This window comes from Onychostruthus taczanowskii, unplaced genomic scaffold, assembly GCF_017590055.1.
Source record: "Onychostruthus taczanowskii isolate IOZ18803 unplaced genomic scaffold, ASM1759005v1 scaffold55, whole genome shotgun sequence".
Taxonomy (NCBI): domain Eukaryota; kingdom Metazoa; phylum Chordata; class Aves; order Passeriformes; family Passeridae; genus Onychostruthus; species Onychostruthus taczanowskii.
The window spans coordinates 4,132,655-4,149,220 of NW_024503124.1; the positions used below are offsets into that span (position 1 = coordinate 4,132,655).

Below are 16,566 nucleotides of genomic sequence, written 5' to 3' on the forward strand. Positions count from 1 at the left end.
GAGCAGCCTGGGCTGCACTTTGCTCCTCATCAGAGGAAATGCAGAGCGTGCTCTGTAATTCATCTTTCTGACCCAGTTCATAAGAAACACTGCTCGTACTGGCAGGAGCTGCTCTGACAGAAGGCATGTCAGCAAGGGCTTTGCTCAGTCTCACTCCGCTGGCCACAACAAAGTGAGTACCTCAGCTATTGTCCTGGTGACTGCTGCTCTTGCTGTAATGCTCAGTGCTTGCTTTTAGGAAAAGAACGATCTATTTCTTTTATATGCAGCAAATAACAAGGGGAAATTCACAAGCAGCGTTATTAGACAGTCTTGTAGTTCACAGATGACAGCTGGAAACAGGTAAATGTTCTATTGGCTAAGCAGGAAAAAGAGCTGAATTGTAATGCTAAGTTCAAATGAATTTTCTTTGAAAGGGAGTATTTCTCTGACAGCCTTTTAAGAGTTTAAACCTATGGAAAATCTTAGGAATGGCTATTAAATTTAAAAATCAAGATAAATACTTGGTTTGTTTCTGATCACGTCAGTTGGCCTGCCACAGTAACATTCTTCCTGCCTGTCAAGAAGCTGTAGGCTCCTCCCTCCTCAGACGAATCCCAGTATTAAATGTGACACTTTCACCAAATGTTTCACCATTTAAGTACTGTCCATGTAGTCCTCAAAGGAAAGCATGAAGATGGCACACACAGGCATGGCTACAAGTGGTCAATAGCTGTTCTTGCAATGAACATTGTGCCTGACAGGAAATTCTGATGAATTTGACACTGGTACCCATACAGGACATTCTTTGTCTGCTGTCTCTGTACTAATTTCTTGCTATTTGCCACAATTAGACACAAACTGTAAAATGTCTGGGATCTGTAAAAAATCTTTAATGGACAACACCAACTTTCCCCAAGCTCCTACTGTTTTCTTCTTATTTTTTTTTCATTCCAAATACCCGAATTTTGAGGTTACTTACCATTTTCTCAGGAAGTTCCCTTAAAGTTGATGGGGAATTTTGGTCATGTCAGAACAGACACTGTGTCAGGGAAGAAATCTTCAAGAATTGTTGTGGAATTTTCAGTTCTTTATTAATGTTACAGAGGGATTTCCCCTTCTTTCCACTCCTGTGGAACAAAAAGTAACTTTTAGTCTGCTGTATTTGTGGCACCTTTAGGAATTCATAGCCACACTTAAAAAGGCTCAGCCCCTCAGTGCCCTTTCTCTTTATTGTCCCATCTTGATAGGGACTAGGGTTTGATAGGGAAATGGGATTCTCTGGGAGCAAGCAGGACAAGGAAGGTGGCTGTCCTTGTCACTGGCTTGCAGTTTTCACCAGACACTGTCCTATCAAGCCAGCCCATCATCAGAACACTCCAGTTTTGGCTGTGGTTTCAAAACTCTGCTGTGGATCCCAAGCATCCAGGCCTGGTCCCTGTTTTTCCCGTGTTCTGAAGTGCCATCAGGCCAAGGCTGTTAACCCAGCAGAGCCAGCAGCGAGAGCCGTGTCACGTCTTTCCTCTGCTCGTGTGTGAGAGGAAGAGAAAACCACTGCGTCTTGCATCAGCCAAAAAGGGAAGGTTGGTTGTCATCTACTCCCCAAACTGTCCCCTCCCTTGGCTCACTGCAGGCAGGGCTGACCAGAAATGTTTTGACAAGCCCTGACAAGGTAAGTGGGGCTCTACATGGTCACACTTTCCTGCTGTCTGCAGATTCAAGGCATCAGGTTTTTTCTGGATGTTCTTTTTCAATTTTTATTTTGCAAATAGCAGGTACAGGAAATGATGCCACAAGCAAAAAAAAAAAAAAAAACGTTCACTGAGAAGATGAAGTAACTCTGTAATTTGTAGATCTGGGATCTAGGCAGAGATCATTTATAATTTCCATGTCTGTGCAGAGTCTTTGTGGTACATGGAGATGCAAAAGAAAGGAGATGGGGGTGCTTCACCTGTACAGGAACAAACCTGGCTCTTCTAACAACCAGGTAATCTCTAAATCTGTTTGTTCAGAAGCAGCAGGTCACACCCTGTAGTAAATACTGACAGTGCTGTTCCAGAAAATGAGATGTGAAAGAACAAGATTGTCCTCTATGCATTTTTTCAAATTATAAAAAGGATATTTTTTAGTTCCAAAATATTCCTGAATGTGCATTCTTAGAACAGTTAGAACTATTAAAACTTCAGTTTTCTAATAATGTTTCTTCTCTGTTTCTGGGTCAGCTAACTTCAGTGGTCAACTTCTTCAGCTTCTGGGATTGACCACTGTAAGTGCAATCATCAAACTTTCTTTTAGGAGCCTTCCCAGGTAAAAAGTGCTAAAAGAATGCAGCCAAATATATCACCAGCCACAGGTTACAGTAAAGTAGTCCTGTAGAGCTGTGACTTGTAAGTATTTCCTAGAACAGTACTCCTGGGACTCCTGACAGCTACGCTGAAAATGAAAGCTTTCCGTATTCAGTTCAAGATCAGAGAAATAACTCGAAAGACAAACATTTTAATTCATTTTAAGGCTTGTCTGTCAAACAGGGGCTGAGCAATCAAAGGCTGACAGCTTCCTGTCCTAGGGCAAGTTGTCTCACCTCGCTGAGGTGGCTGCAGTCCAGGTTCTTCTGGCTCTGACTCCACTGCAAACATCTGTCCTGGCAGCAGTTCATCCTGGTCGGTGTCTGCGTGTACCTGACAGGAGGTAAATGTTCTCACACTTGGTGGCACAAAGTGAGACCTACTTAGAGGAAACTTTAGAGTTTCTTCATAGGTTTTCAAGGTTCTTACGCTTGGGGGAAAAAAAAAAAGAAAACAAAACCCAACCCAAACCAAAACTGAAAACAAACAGGTTTTCAAGGTTCTTACTCTTGGGAGAAAAAAAAAAAGAAAACAAAAGCCAACCCAAACCAAAACTGAAAACAAAACTCTCCTGACTGCGTCTGGACACATTCTCTGAAATTTTATCTTGTACTAATCTCCAGTTCAAACAGGGAAGTGTAAATCATTCGAGGTAAAACAGCTGACAGTACATTTCATATCTAAAATGTAGCAGTCTTTCTGCAGGAAAGGTGATCAACAGCCATGCTGAGCACACAGGCCAACTGCATGATGTGGATGGAAGCAAAAGCATCTAAAACCATTTAATTCAATTTTTAATGCTAGCGAATCTCAGTATAAAACAGTTCCTGTGAGCCAGCTGCTGTTACTACTACATGGGCTATCAGCTTCTACTGGCTGGGCTCTAATTCCTAGAAATTGCTTTATGCCAAAGTCATTACTGCCTAATTAGAGCCCACAAGAAACAAGGGGATGAGCCAGGGAAGTTCCATGGCATTGTGGGCACAGTTGCAGTTGACAGACTGCTGCCAGACGCAGGGAGCGCAGCGGTTGGTTGGTCAGGCTTGTACAAAAATGCTTTTGTGGCTGCCTTTAAGGGCTGGGAATTTATTGGCAGTTATTTCACCCATGGATCACCAGGTTCTCATTCAGAACCAAGACTGCAGAGTTTTCCTTTGCCCTTCCTTATTTCTTTTGTTTCACAGGAGGGCTGAGTTCACTCTAGAGATCTGGTTTGGGAGGGAAAGTCCTGATTTTTGGTGAAAAAATAAAGCTGTGAGAATCAAGTCATTTAACTATGCAACATTGTCTAAATTTAGAAAAAAAAATCATTAGAATGCAAAAAGACTAATATTACAAGGTCCATAATTTATTTTTCTGATCTGTTACTTATATTGGCAGTTATTTCACCCATGGATCACCAGGTTCTCATTCAGAACCAAGACTGCAGAGTTTTCCTTTGCCCTTCCTTATTTCTTTTGTTTCACAGGAGGGCTGAGTTCACTCTAGAGATCTGGTTTGGGAGGGAAAGTCCTGATTTTTGGTGAAAAAATAAAGCTGTGAGAATCAAGTCATTTAACTATGCAACTCTGTCTAAATTTTAAAAAAAATCATTAGAATGTAAAAGACAGACTAATATTGCAAGGTCCATAATTTATTTTTCTGATCTGTTACTTAGGCATCCTGGGAAACAAGTCAAGATAAGGTCCATAATTTATTTTTCTGATCTGTTACTTAGGCATCCTGGGAAACAAGTCAAGATTGGAATTGGGTTTTTTCCCAGCCTTGGACATTAGGAAAAATATATATCCAATATTTGTATTTAAAAAAACCCTATCTGTTTAGCTTTTACTTGATTTTTTTCAAAAGCACTTAATTTCAGTCATTCTATTGCAATGTTTTGTGGGATTTTGGTTTTGGGGGTTTTTTTGTTTGTTTTTTTTTTTTTTTTTTTTTTGTGGAGAAAAACAAAAAGGAAAAAAACCCTATCTGTTTAGCTTTTACTTGATTTTTTTCAAAAGCACTTAATTTCAGTCATTCTATTGCAACATTTTGTGTGATTTTTTTTTTAAATTAGGTGAGCAAAACTAAAGGTATTTGAAAAAATGCTGCTGCAATTTAATTTATACCACACAGAAGAGAAGCTGGATTTAGTTTGAGATTTTGTAAAATGCTTTGCCAATGAACCACATAATGTATTAAGCAGATATATCCATGCATATTAATGAAGGATTGAATACTGAAAGCACAAGAAGCAGGAGAAGGCTCAGGGAAGGGACAATGATCAGGCCAACACACTGCTTGTCATCCTCTGATTCCCACAAAATCCTTCCAGAAAGTTGAATTTTACCTTAATATGGGTGTGTCTGGATTCCACCCTCTGAGGAAAAACCTGCCCTGCTTCTGGATTCCACTTCCTGAGGGGAAACCTGCCCTGCTTCTGGATTCCACTTCCTAAGGGAATGAGTTTTTCTCCTCACAGGCACCTTTATTCTCAAAAAGGGAAATGGGAGAACATCTCAGTTCTGCACTGAGTTTTTCCCCAAAGGAGAATGAAAGAGCATCTTTTCCTCCCATGCTTTTCCCCTCATGGATACCTTTACTCCCGAGATGGGCAATGGAAAGTCATCTCTCTCCCACACTAAGCTTTTCCCTCAAGGCTACTTTTATTCCCCGAGAGGGGAATGGAAGAGCGTCTCCTTCCCACCCTTCTCCCCTCACGGGCATCTTCATTCCACATAAGGGGATTGGAAAAGGATTTTCCTCCCTCCAGTGCTGAGTTTTCCCCTTACCTTTATTCCCCCAGGCCAAAAGGATTTTCCTCCCTCCCGTGCTGAGTTTTCCCCTTAGGGGCACCTTTATTCCCCCAGGGGGAATCGAAGAGCCGCTCCCTCCCTCTCTCCCTCCCGTGCTTTTTACCCCACGGGCACCTTTATTTACCTTTATTCCCCCAGGCACCTTTATTCCCCCAGGGGGAATCAAAGAGCCTCTCCCTTCCTCCCTCTCTCCCTCCCGTGCTTTTTACCCCACGGGCACCTTTATTTTCCTAAAGGAGATGGAGAATATCCCTCCCGTGCCAAGTTTTTTCTCCCACCGGCACCTTTATTCCCTAAGGGGGGAATGGAAGAGCATTTCCCTCCCTCACACGCTTTTCCCCCTTTATTCCCCAAAGGGGAAAGGAAGAGCATCTCCTTCCCGCCCTTCTCCCCTCATGGGCACCTTCATTCCCCAAGAGGTGATTGAAAGAGCCTCTCCTCCCGTGCTTTTTCCTTCCCTCACGGGCACCTTTATTGCCCCAAAAGGTAATGGGAGAGCATCTCCCTCTCTCCCTCAGGTGTTTTTCCCTTTACGGGCCCGTTTATTCCCCTAAGGGAAATGGACAATATCCCTCCTGCGCTGAGTTTTCCCCTCACAGGCACCTTTATTCCCTAGGGAATATTCCCTCCCTCACACGCTTTTCCCCTCACGGGTGCCCTCCCCAAAGGGAAGAGCATCTCCTTCCCGCCCTTTTCCCCACATGGGCACCTTCATTGCACAAGGTGACTGGAAGAGCCTCTCTCTCCCTTTCTCACGTGCTTTTTCCCTTACGGGCACATTTATTCTTCTGGGATGAGTTTTCCCCTCCCGGGCACCTTTATTCCTCAAAGGAGAATGAAAGAGCACCCTCCCCTTCTACACTTTTTGCCTCACGGGCCCGTTTATTCTCCTAAGGGAAATGGAGAATATCCCTCCCGCGCTGAGTTTTCCCCTCACGCGCATCTTTATTCCACAAGAGGGGAATGGAAGAGCACCTCTCTCACGGGCACCTCTGTTCCCCCAAAAGGGGGATTGAAAGAGCATTATCATCCTTCAGGGACACCTTTATTCCCGGAGCGGGGAAGGGACGAGGCTCTCTCCCCTCGCCACAGCGAAGGCTGAGCGGTGCCCGCAGCCGCATCGCGCGCGCGCGCGCCGGGCGCGAGTCCTGCAGCGGTTTCGCCGCGGCCCCGCCCCTTTCCAATCGCGCCGCCATCCCCGAGCGGCGGCGGAGGGATACCCGGCTCGGGGCGGCGGAGGGATCCTCACGCAGGAGCGGGCGGCCGGGCAGGGAGGGCGGGAGGCAGGCAGGGAGGGAAGGAGGACGAGGACGAGGCGAGCGATGCGGCGCGGCCGCGCTGGCTGAGGCGAGGTGGCCCCGCAGTTCGGGAGGACGGGGGTGGGGAACGGAGCGGAGCTGGTGCCGCGGGAGCGGTGGCGGAGCGGCAGGAGAACAGCTGGGGAGGGGTCGGGGGGCGCTCCGGCAGCGGCGAGGGGAGAGCGGAGCCTGAGGGGAGCGGCCAGCGCGGGGGAAGGGCGAGGCTGCGGGGCCGGGAGGCGTGTGCCGGTCCTGCCGCTCTCTGGCGTCGTAGTTCAGTGGAAAAGGGAAGGGATAGAAAAGGGAACTGATTTAAAATAGCCCCCGATCCCTCCGGGGGCCGGTTCCCTGTCGGTGCCATTGCGGGGGGGCAGCGGGGCTCTGGTGCAGCCGCAGCCCGGGGCTGCGAGAGGGGCGGGGGTCGCTGCCCTCGCTGCTCCCCTCGCCCGGGCTTGGGGCTTTTTTTGTGGGGAAGGGGCAGGATGAGCTTGCGGAGTTTCGCTGGAATTTCTCCTTCCTTTCTGAGGCGCTGCCGCTGCTGAAGCAGATTTTTCCTTCCTCTCTTTTTTTTTTTTTTTTTTTTGTCTGATGCAGAATCCCAGTAGCTAGGCAGCCTCCCTCTTTTCTTTCCTTCCTTCCTTCCACCCCTTCGCTATGTAGGAAGGGAGAGGCATCAATGGAAAGGCTGAAATACGCGTAGATGGACTTTCGGATGCATTTTTTCTTGAAAGAGGACGATAAATCCCGCTTGCCAGTGCACTGACTTTTGTTGGTGTTGCATCGCTTGGTAAAAATGGGGTTCACTCACTCCAGCTGAATCCTTGGAGCATTCCAGAGAGTTGCTGCAGTGAAGGACTTATCTTTATTTTTTGCATCAGAGGAGCTGCATTGATGTTAACCATTTTTTTGTAAAATGGAGAACGAGATCTTCACACCCCTTCTGGAGCAGTTCATGTCGAGCCCTCTTGTCACCTGGGTAAGCGTTCATTTTCCCCTCACACGTTCCTGGTGTTATTTGCTCATTGTTTGAGAAGAGCCTTGCGGCAGGGCAGCGAGGTGGACTCGGTGTCACGGAGCTGCTGCTGGTTCTGTTCCAGGTGAAGACGTTCGGACCGCTGGCTGGAGGAAATGGGACCAACCTGGAGGAATATGTGGCGCTGGTGGATGGAGTGTATCTGAACGAAGTCATGCTGCAAATGTGAGTGTGGGCAAGCGCTGCCTTGGGGTAATTTTTTGCTGGTTTGTTTCTCTTGTATGTTTTTGCTGCCTTCTGAAAAATCCTTTCCCCCATCTCCCCTTATTGACCTTGGTAAATTACTTTCATTTGTGCGTGACCCGGTCATGTGGTGACTTAAGAGGAGACTTGGGATCGTGGCAGATCCCGACTCCACACAGCTGAATGTCCCAGCAATGTATTTGCAGGATGTATAGTGTGATACAGGCTGAATCATCATTGTAGAATTTACTGGAAAACGGGATGACTGTAAATAGTTTCCCAGATTTCCACTGAGAGGCATAAAAAAGGTTCATCCTGCTGTAAGTCGTGCTCATAAAGAAAATTTTTAATAAATTCGCTTGGCTAATGAGGTTCTAATCCATATCTTGGTGCACGTGACGTGCAACTTAAGGATGGCATGCAACTCACACAGGGCTGTTCACTGAGCAAAAGGGCTGCCCTGAAACTCCTTCCTCTTCATTTTCCACACTTCCTAATTAGAGTAGATAGCAGTTGAGCAGTAAAACTGATGCTTTAATTGTGAGTGTAGAGTGTTTTCTGGCTATAGCCAACAGAATAAACGTTTTTACATGGGGTTATAAACTGTTTATTGAAAACTCTGGTTGTCAGAAAAAATCCTTTACAGTGGCTCTCTGTTAATCATAATTTTGACTGGAATGTTGCCCACTACTGTCATGCTGGAGAGTAACACTTGTCAGGTGTCTAGTCATATAATCATAAAGGTGTTACTAGTGCAAAAATTTCTACATACTTTTTTTTTTTTTTTGGTATTTTGAGTCCCTGCAGAGAAATTCATCCATTTTCTGTGTAGGTATGAAAAGCTGTGGGCTTATGGCCGGCTGGGTACATCCATCAGTGTGTGAGCAGCTTGTGTTGGCAGCTGTTCCTCAGGAACACTGCTCAGGGATGGGCATCCTCTTGCTCTGTTTATAGCTTTTATTCATATTTAGTGCTTTAAAAGTTATTACCCTTGGTGTTCAGCTTGTGTAACTAATCTCTGTCAAAAGAGCAACACTTTACCACGTAGAAGTGTGAATTCACAGCCTTTTGAAACCAGTATTTTCTTTGACACCTATTTCTGTACAACTAAGGCTCCCAAATATTCACTTCTAATACTTACTCTGATGTTGAAAAACATGGAAAACTCGGTGGAATGGAACTTTCTGAAGAAAAAAAAAATTCTGAGTGGAATCTGGCACACTTTAATAAGAATTTTAAGTGATGCATTTAGCTGAAGAATAGTATTTTTATTTTATGACTTCTTTCTTTTTTTTCTTGGATTGCACAAAGTAAGTAGATTGTCAGCTGTGGCCACTCATTTGATATGTAGAACTTCTATGGGATAAAAAAGTTTGACAGCTGGAAGGCAAATTTAGCAGTGGAACAAGGTGATTTTGAAGAATATGGCCTTAAACTTTTTTTTTCAGTCAATTTCTTAATATGAGTATAAATGGATGCATGTATGTAAAATGGAAAACTGTGGAGAAGGAACATTCCCATGCCTGAGGCACTGTGTGTTGAATTTGGCTGTGACTTTGTTCATCCTTGACCCCATGCCATGATTACTGTACTTAGGAAGCATTGGGTGTGTGTGTGTAAAAAATACACACTGGAGATGCAAATTTAAAAAAATTATATATTTTGGTATTCAGAACAGTGAAAACTACCTCAAACTGGAGGTGTGTGGAAAAGCATTGGTGTAAAAATAAAATGAATTTTAGAAATATGTCACTGTACTGGAAGGTCTTTTGGGAGCTGAGATGTATCACGGCTGGTTGCTGCTTAGAATTGCCTCTTAGAACTCTGTTCATATTTTGGGAAAGTTCAGTTTGTTTTGGGTTTTGTGCCAGGGTTGAAATAGGGGAAAAATTGTTTCATGTTTCGCAGTGTGGTCGTGTCTGTGGTGAAGTCACTGTGGAAACCTGTGTTAACTTTTAGTCCTGTTCACTTTGAATATCCACCTATTAAGCAAGTGTCTTCATTTGCAAAAGCACTTCCAGGATGGAGCTCTAACTAATCATCAATACACATTATTTCCTGTGTTTTTCCATTTTTATTTCTCTTTTATTTGCCTTTCATTCATTACTACCATATATTAAGGATATGTGGCAGAAAAATTTGTGTCATGTGACTTCAAAAGAGGGGTGATTTTTTTCAGAATGTTGGGCTTGGGGAAGTTTTTTTTGGTTGTTTGGTTTGGTTTTTTTTAAAGCTCAGTGACTTCACTTGAGAACTGGAGGTCTGTGGTTAGGAGCTGTGGCAGTGGGGGCTGTTAGAGGTGCTGTGGTCCTGCTGCATATGGACTTTAATGCCTACTTTTTTCTTGCCAAATGTTGAAAGGACAAATTCTGTGACCATAAAAGTGAGTGTTAATATTGGATTAGGCATGGTTTGTAAACAGTCACACAGTCAAAAAAAAAAAGTGGCTTTGTTAGTTAGAGAAGGTTTTCTGTTCAGTTAGAAAAGAGTTAATCCTGCCCTCCGTCACCTGCAGGTGAGAGTCCAGATTTGGTTCTCCTTGTGCTTGTCTGGACCAACTTTATTTTCTACAATTGTAATGATTCAGACAGGGAGGAGAGCTGTCAGCATTGGAATTGTTGCAGGATGCTGATGGTGCTGAGATTTATCAGCACTGAGTTTATTAGTACCTCATCCACGAGAGAATTCATTGCATTCCTTGTGTGTTTTTTACCTTGGCATGTTTTGGGACATGTGAAAAATTTCCCAGATTCTGTTCAGTGACCAGTTACATCTGAAGGGCTCTTCCTTGCTGGAGATGCTACAGGCCAATTGATATTATTTTTTTAATGTTACTTTTAATTAAGGAGAGTCCCAGTGTTTATAATATTAGCTCCTAACTTGAGAGAATGTCTCTAATTTCCTGTTTAAATTTAGGTCCCATGCTTCAGAAGTATCCAGTTACTTACCTTCTGCTGGGATCAGTCAGTATCTGATACTTGTGGATAGAAACCCATCTGTCTTTCTAAATCTGAGCCTTTATCTTTGTGCTCTTTGATACAAAAAAGGGGTCATGCATCTTGGAAATAAATCAGAGCATGAGGGATCACTGCACTGGTGTTCTGCCATGGCAGGGAGGTGGAGGAACGTGCCAGGAATGCTTCATACCTTCACTGCACCTCTGTGTCATAGTGCTTCTAACATTTTATTTATAAAGTGCTCATAGGCTTGAGTAGAATCTGCTGTGTTTGGTACTGAAATCAGTGAACCACTATCTTTCAGTGGATTAGTCACCTGTTGCACACCCAATTACAATTGCAGTAAAATAATACTCAGTTGTCCTGGAGATATTTTTCCAGAACCTGATTAACATCACCTCAGGTTTTTTTCATAGCCTCAGCACTGTACTGTTTATAAACTCCTCTGATCCAAAAAAACCTGCAGTATTTTTACAGAAACACTCACTTTCTGCGTGGTGTTTATTTCCATTTTTGATAGGTCTTGTTCTCTGATACTTGTTAACTGAATTCCAATAGGATTGGGTAAGAAACGTGAAAGTCTTTCAGTATGAGCTGTGGTTCCCAAACTGACAAGAGTCTTGCTGGTTCCTTTGAATAAAAAGAGACAGCTGCAAGTAGTTACAAGATTGGGGCTTTCATTACATTTACCACCACCATTAATATTTGGTCAAGCAACAAAGACTTGAAACAGTATTTTAGCTTTAATTGTTTTATTTTACTGTGCTTTGTATTTATGGAAATAAATCTGGTTTAAAAGAAATATTGGACCCAGACTGTATGCAGAGTTGGTAATGGACAGAACCAAACTCTGGAACTGAGTTAACTTAATCCACTGTCTGGAAAACCTGGCTGCTTTCATCCTGCTGTGCCTTTTATAACTTTGGTCTTAATTACATGAATTAAGTGATACTTTCCATATCAGTCTTTGCATCCAGACATGCTGAAAACTACTTCAAGGATGAAGTCTTTCATGCTTCTCCTGGGTTTTTCCCCTTTTACCATTCTCCCACTGTTTTTCACTGCCTGAATCCACATGCAGGCCTTTGACACCATCAGATTTTCCAGGTGGACTGGCTGCCTGTTTCCTCCTGCCACGCTGGTGCTGTGTGCCTAGAATGTGGACAGCTTCCTTGGCTCCCGTTTGCAGCTCTCAGCCTTCACTTGTGCGCTTTTTTCCGAGCGCTTCAGCTTGCCAGCCCATACTTCTGGCTTGCCTATATCTCCCCCTGAAAACTGGACTCAGTCTCCAGTGCTGGAGCCAGCTGCTCTGTGAAAGGGTGCAGCCACTCAATCCAATTAACTCCTTCTTGGGAAGACCAAGGAGGGAGAGGCAGCTTCAGCCAGGCCCTGGCTGGGTGGGGAAATGGAAAAGAGTTTTGAGGAAAAGGGAATCGGCGACTTTGGCAGCAGAAGTAGGAATGTGTATTTTAGAAAAAGGTCAGATATTATTAAGTCCCACCTTTATCATTTCGTGGTGTAGATTCACACTTCCCAGATGTGCTCTGTCAGGTTTTCCACAGGTGCAAGGTGTCACTTGGACTTTGTGAGAGGTTTTGCTCCCAAGAGTAGTTCTGCAGCAGCAGGGCTGACATTTTTCTTCAGGAAAGCTGAATTTGTAACAGTCACTTATTGTGTAAAAAAGCAAATTCTTCAATAAGTGGTCCAGCACAATGTGTGTCAAGACTGTGAAATTAAACCCTTTTGGTTAGAGAAGAGGAAAGTGTAGTTCTTAGTGTAATGATGAATGATTTTAGATGGGACCATCAGCCTGCAGTGAGCTCTCAATTGGGCAGGTGAGGGGGAGACAGGCTGATACCTGCACCTGTGAGGTGCTTGGGCTTTTCATAGATAGGGAGGAAAATGCATGGGTTGAACATGGACTGCTTGAAGTGGTTATCTTGGCTTTTCTCTGTTTTACTGGTTTTGTTGCACTTTTGTACCCTTCTCCACAGCTGATGTCCACTTTCCTTCATCCTGGCTACCCTGATTTATTTCTGAGCAGGAAACTGCTCTGTAGTTTACGCTTGTTCTGTGCAAAGTTTTCAAAATTAGGAATTAAATCATCTAACCTTCCTTTACACATACACATCCACTTCTTTCCTCTTTCCTTCATGTGCCATCTTGGTTATCCTTCTTTGACTCTGTCTCCTTATTTCTTTTGGTAGCCTGCTACTGACCCCATTCTTACTCTAGGCTAGTACCTTGGGCCAGAGAATAAAAACTGAATTTAAAACTATTTTTTAATACATACAGAGAATTCTGTTAAGCCTGTCAACCTGTTCCATAAATAACCATCTTAGATCCAATATCAAAATAACTTTTCTTAGCATTGAAAGCATTCTGGCAAGGAAAGAACATACATTCACTATGGCTTTGCAGTTTCTTTTTTAGAGAATTTTGCATTTCACATTCTACATGCTGTTTCAGAGCACTGCATGAGAATAATAGCAGCAGTAAAATGCAGTTTTAAGTTAGCTACAGACACCTGGCTGGTCAGCTTGTCCCCTTCAGTGGCAAGGCTGTGCTTCTTCAGATTTTGTGGCTGGTCTGGGGATCTCTCCACCACAAACCCTTGCAAAGCATTGCTGTGCTCTGATCTTTCTTTTGAAAACTAACCTAGTTAACTGAATTTGGGTCCTAAATCAAGCTCATCTTATCTTGCACCAAATTTGAGATTTACTTCTAGATTTTCCTCATTTGTTTCTTCTGTTAAGAAGGGACTTCTGAGATTTGTGTTTGTTCATATGTTCTTCTTATTTTTGTTTCCTCCTCTTTTTTCTCTAAGCTAAATAGCAATTTGTTGCCTTCCTTGTCTTTCATAATGAACCACTTTTCCCTAGGTAGTAATTATTTAGGGATCAAGACATTTTTCCGAGATGCTGCTTTGTTAGAGCACATGACTTCAGTGGTCAAAGATTATTTGGGAATAACTGTGTGAGAGTGTCTGTGTTTGTGTGCTTTGTTTTAGAGTCCAGTCCTGGACTCTATCCCTTTATCCTGAAGATGCTCCAGAGGCAGTTGTTGTTGAGCACTGTTTGCAAAACGCCTCCCTTTTGTTTAATGGGATTAATTGATGCCAGGGCTTTGAATTGAAGCAAGGCTACTGCTTGACCCAAGCAAAAATTGTCTGATGTTGTATTTTGGGATGGGAGATTGCAAGGGCTGAACTCATAAATGGTCTCTGTTCTATTCCTGTCCATTGAGTGAATCTTTGTGTTGTACATTTAGAGACACTCCAATACTTGCTTTCTTTCCTGTAGTGACAGAAGACAGTCCACTTAGGTTTATTACAGAATTTTATCTTGGTTTAAGCTTCAGGGAAATATTTGCTCTAGTTTTTCTCTGTGTGGTGTCTTTGTTTTTCTTAAATAAGCCCCTGAGCAAAAAGTGTCTGCTGGAATTTCCTGGTAGCTTGGGAATACACTTGCTGTATATTTGGAGTATTGTGTGTGCTGGGCAAAACCAGAATAGAGATACTGGGAGATGTATGAGAGAATGCAGGCAAATGTCACATTGTCACTAGTCTAAAAATGGGTGCAGAGAATGATGAAAATATGTATTTTATTATTAATAATTTACTTATAGAGGGTTTATTTCCCTTCATAAGAAAGGAAATTATCTGCAGTTATGGTGTTCCAACCAAAAGTATTTCATGGAAATCTGTGTGGTGCTATTTTTACATCTGAAGACCTTTCTAGTCACTAAAACTGCAATATTTGTGTGGATTTGGTGCCATCACACATCAGTATTTCCTGTAGTTGTTAATGCTGAGTACTGAGGTGTTTACCTGTGGTCAGACTGTTTGTGACTCTGAAGTGAGAACTAATTTTCTTGAGAATTTGTAGCTTCAGCCAAGTTTAAAGTCAAGAGTAAAATGAGTGAAAGGAGAAAACTGATTTTTGGTAGTGCTGTGATTATCAAATAAAGCAAAGTATATACTACTGTGGTGCTGTTAGGGTAGAAGACAGAAACTTGTCCTTACAAACTCTTCCTAAGTTTTTTTTTTCAGCTTAAATAATGAAGACTGCATAAATGTGTATTGCTTTTAAATCCTACATAGTAATTTTCCCTTACATTAATATTTTAAATGTCTTAGAAATCATGTTAGCTCCACAAATGTCATTTGCTCAGGGCAGTAAGTGTTCATTGTCTTCTGTTCTTACTGCTTGCTGCTTCCTGGCAGCGATGACAATTCTGCTTCTTTCATAACTTGATGTTTCTTCCAAACGAATACCTTCATGTTGGCAGAATGATCCTTCCAAGGTGTGCTGTGAAAGCATTTCCTGCCTGCACCCTGGGATGTTTGGTGCCAAGCCAGGCTGCATCTCGTGGGGCAGATCTGGCGGCGCTTGTGTGCGAGGCCGATGTGACTGGTGTCACAGCAGTGCTGGGGGTGGCAATGTTTGCAGAGTTCCCCTGGTCAGTTGCTTTGAGGTGTTAATCACAAAGTCATGTCGTTCTCAACTGCTCTGTTTTTTGGTAAAACTGAGTAGGTCTTGAAAATTTGGACTCATCTCAGAAGTAAAAAATGTTGGCTCTGAGAGGGAAAATAGCACGCAGTGCTTGAAGTAGAAACCAAAACTTCAGACTTCGTGATCCTCTGTATTTTGCTTCTGTGGTGTGTCCATGTTGTTGCTTTCCTGGCCTTTGGCCTGTACGCTCTTGCATCCTTGGGCAACTTTTGGGTTTAGTTTAATTTGGAAAACTGTGTGGTGCAAGTACTACAGCAGTTTAATTCTCCCTTTTCAAATGATTTTTCCTGCTAAACCTTCTGTAGTTAAAAAGACCCTTCAAAACCAACCAAGCAAACCAACAAGGCGTTCCTTGAAAGATATTTAGATTTTTGGGGTAGAGTGTGTTTGTCAGATTTTCTGGTTCTCATATGTTTTTCCTCACTAAAATAATGTTGTTTGTTGATGTTTCTTCTGGGAATTCTCAAATTTTTAATGCCTAGGTGTGTTTATTTTGTTCTGTGCTGCTCTGCATCCTGTAGATTTTCCTTTCTGTGAGTGACACGTGTTAATTTGGTGGCAGCCAGATTACCTTTTGCCAGCTGTGCCATTCATTGATTTGTTGTGGGGAGCTCACCCAGGTTACTTGGTGTGGTCAGCAGTGACTCGCTAGGTTCAATTTTTGGCAGAAAGCTTTATTTTTTTTAACGTACTACCTTTTAGTGTGATAGGAAAAGAATAGTCAAGGTCAAGGTGAAACAATAGTAATAAAGTTATTTCATAGTATTTGATGATAAAGACAGTGGTTGCTCTATAAACTTGGAACTTGAGGGGTTTGGGAGTTTCTGGTCTTTTCCACAAGAGTGTGCTTAGTCAGTGACAGGTGGGCTGTTTTACCTCCTTTCTTGTTTTCTCACACATTTTACTCACCTGCATACATCTTCTTTACTGCAGCTGGGGAAAAGAGAACAAAAATAAATCTGGGCTGTTCTGGACTTCATTTTGTTTATGTTTTAAACCCTGGGAGGAAGAAGTGAAAGATCAGTCAGCAGACCTGTTGAATGTGCTGTGTTTTAGCCTGGCTGTTGGCACATTCCCGTGTGCGCCTGGCAGCGTGGGGACGTGAGGGGATGTCTCCAGGCTGATGCTGCCCCCACAGCGGCTGTGGTGTGCAGCAGGTCCCCGTCCCTGGAGCAGGGAGACGCAGGGTTACTGGGCAGGACACAGCTGCAGCTCTTGCAGCACCCTGCAGCCGTGAGGAGCCGTGCAGCTCCTGTGCTGGAGTGCCAGCCAGGCTGCTGAGGCACCGGGCAGCTGCCCTGGGAGCAGTTGAGCCGCTGGGATGCTGAGCTGAGGCTGGCAGAGGGAAGCTGTCTGCATGTGCTCAGTATGCAGGGATATGTTCTTGGCAGTGCTCCCTGTGATCCCACCAGCCACTCTGTTTGGGTTAGGCCAGTTGGTCGTGGTTTGGTTGTTTTTTATT

General features: G+C 43.5%; 1 protein-coding gene across 1 annotated transcript in view; it reads left to right on the forward strand.

Annotated features, from left to right (window-relative positions):
• The first annotated feature begins 6,404 nt into the window (after nucleotides 1–6,404).
• The window catches only part of CCDC88A (coiled-coil domain containing 88A), a 62,568-nt gene continuing 52,406 nt past the window's right edge, over nucleotides 6,405–16,566 (forward strand). The window contains exons 1-3 of the mRNA XM_041417210.1: nucleotides 6,405–6,471; nucleotides 7,012–7,393; nucleotides 7,515–7,615. Coding sequence (XP_041273144.1) covers nucleotides 7,331–7,393; nucleotides 7,515–7,615 — 164 coding nt within the window. The 5' untranslated portion in view covers nucleotides 6,405–6,471; nucleotides 7,012–7,330. The remainder of the gene's footprint in view (nucleotides 6,472–7,011; nucleotides 7,394–7,514; nucleotides 7,616–16,566) is intronic.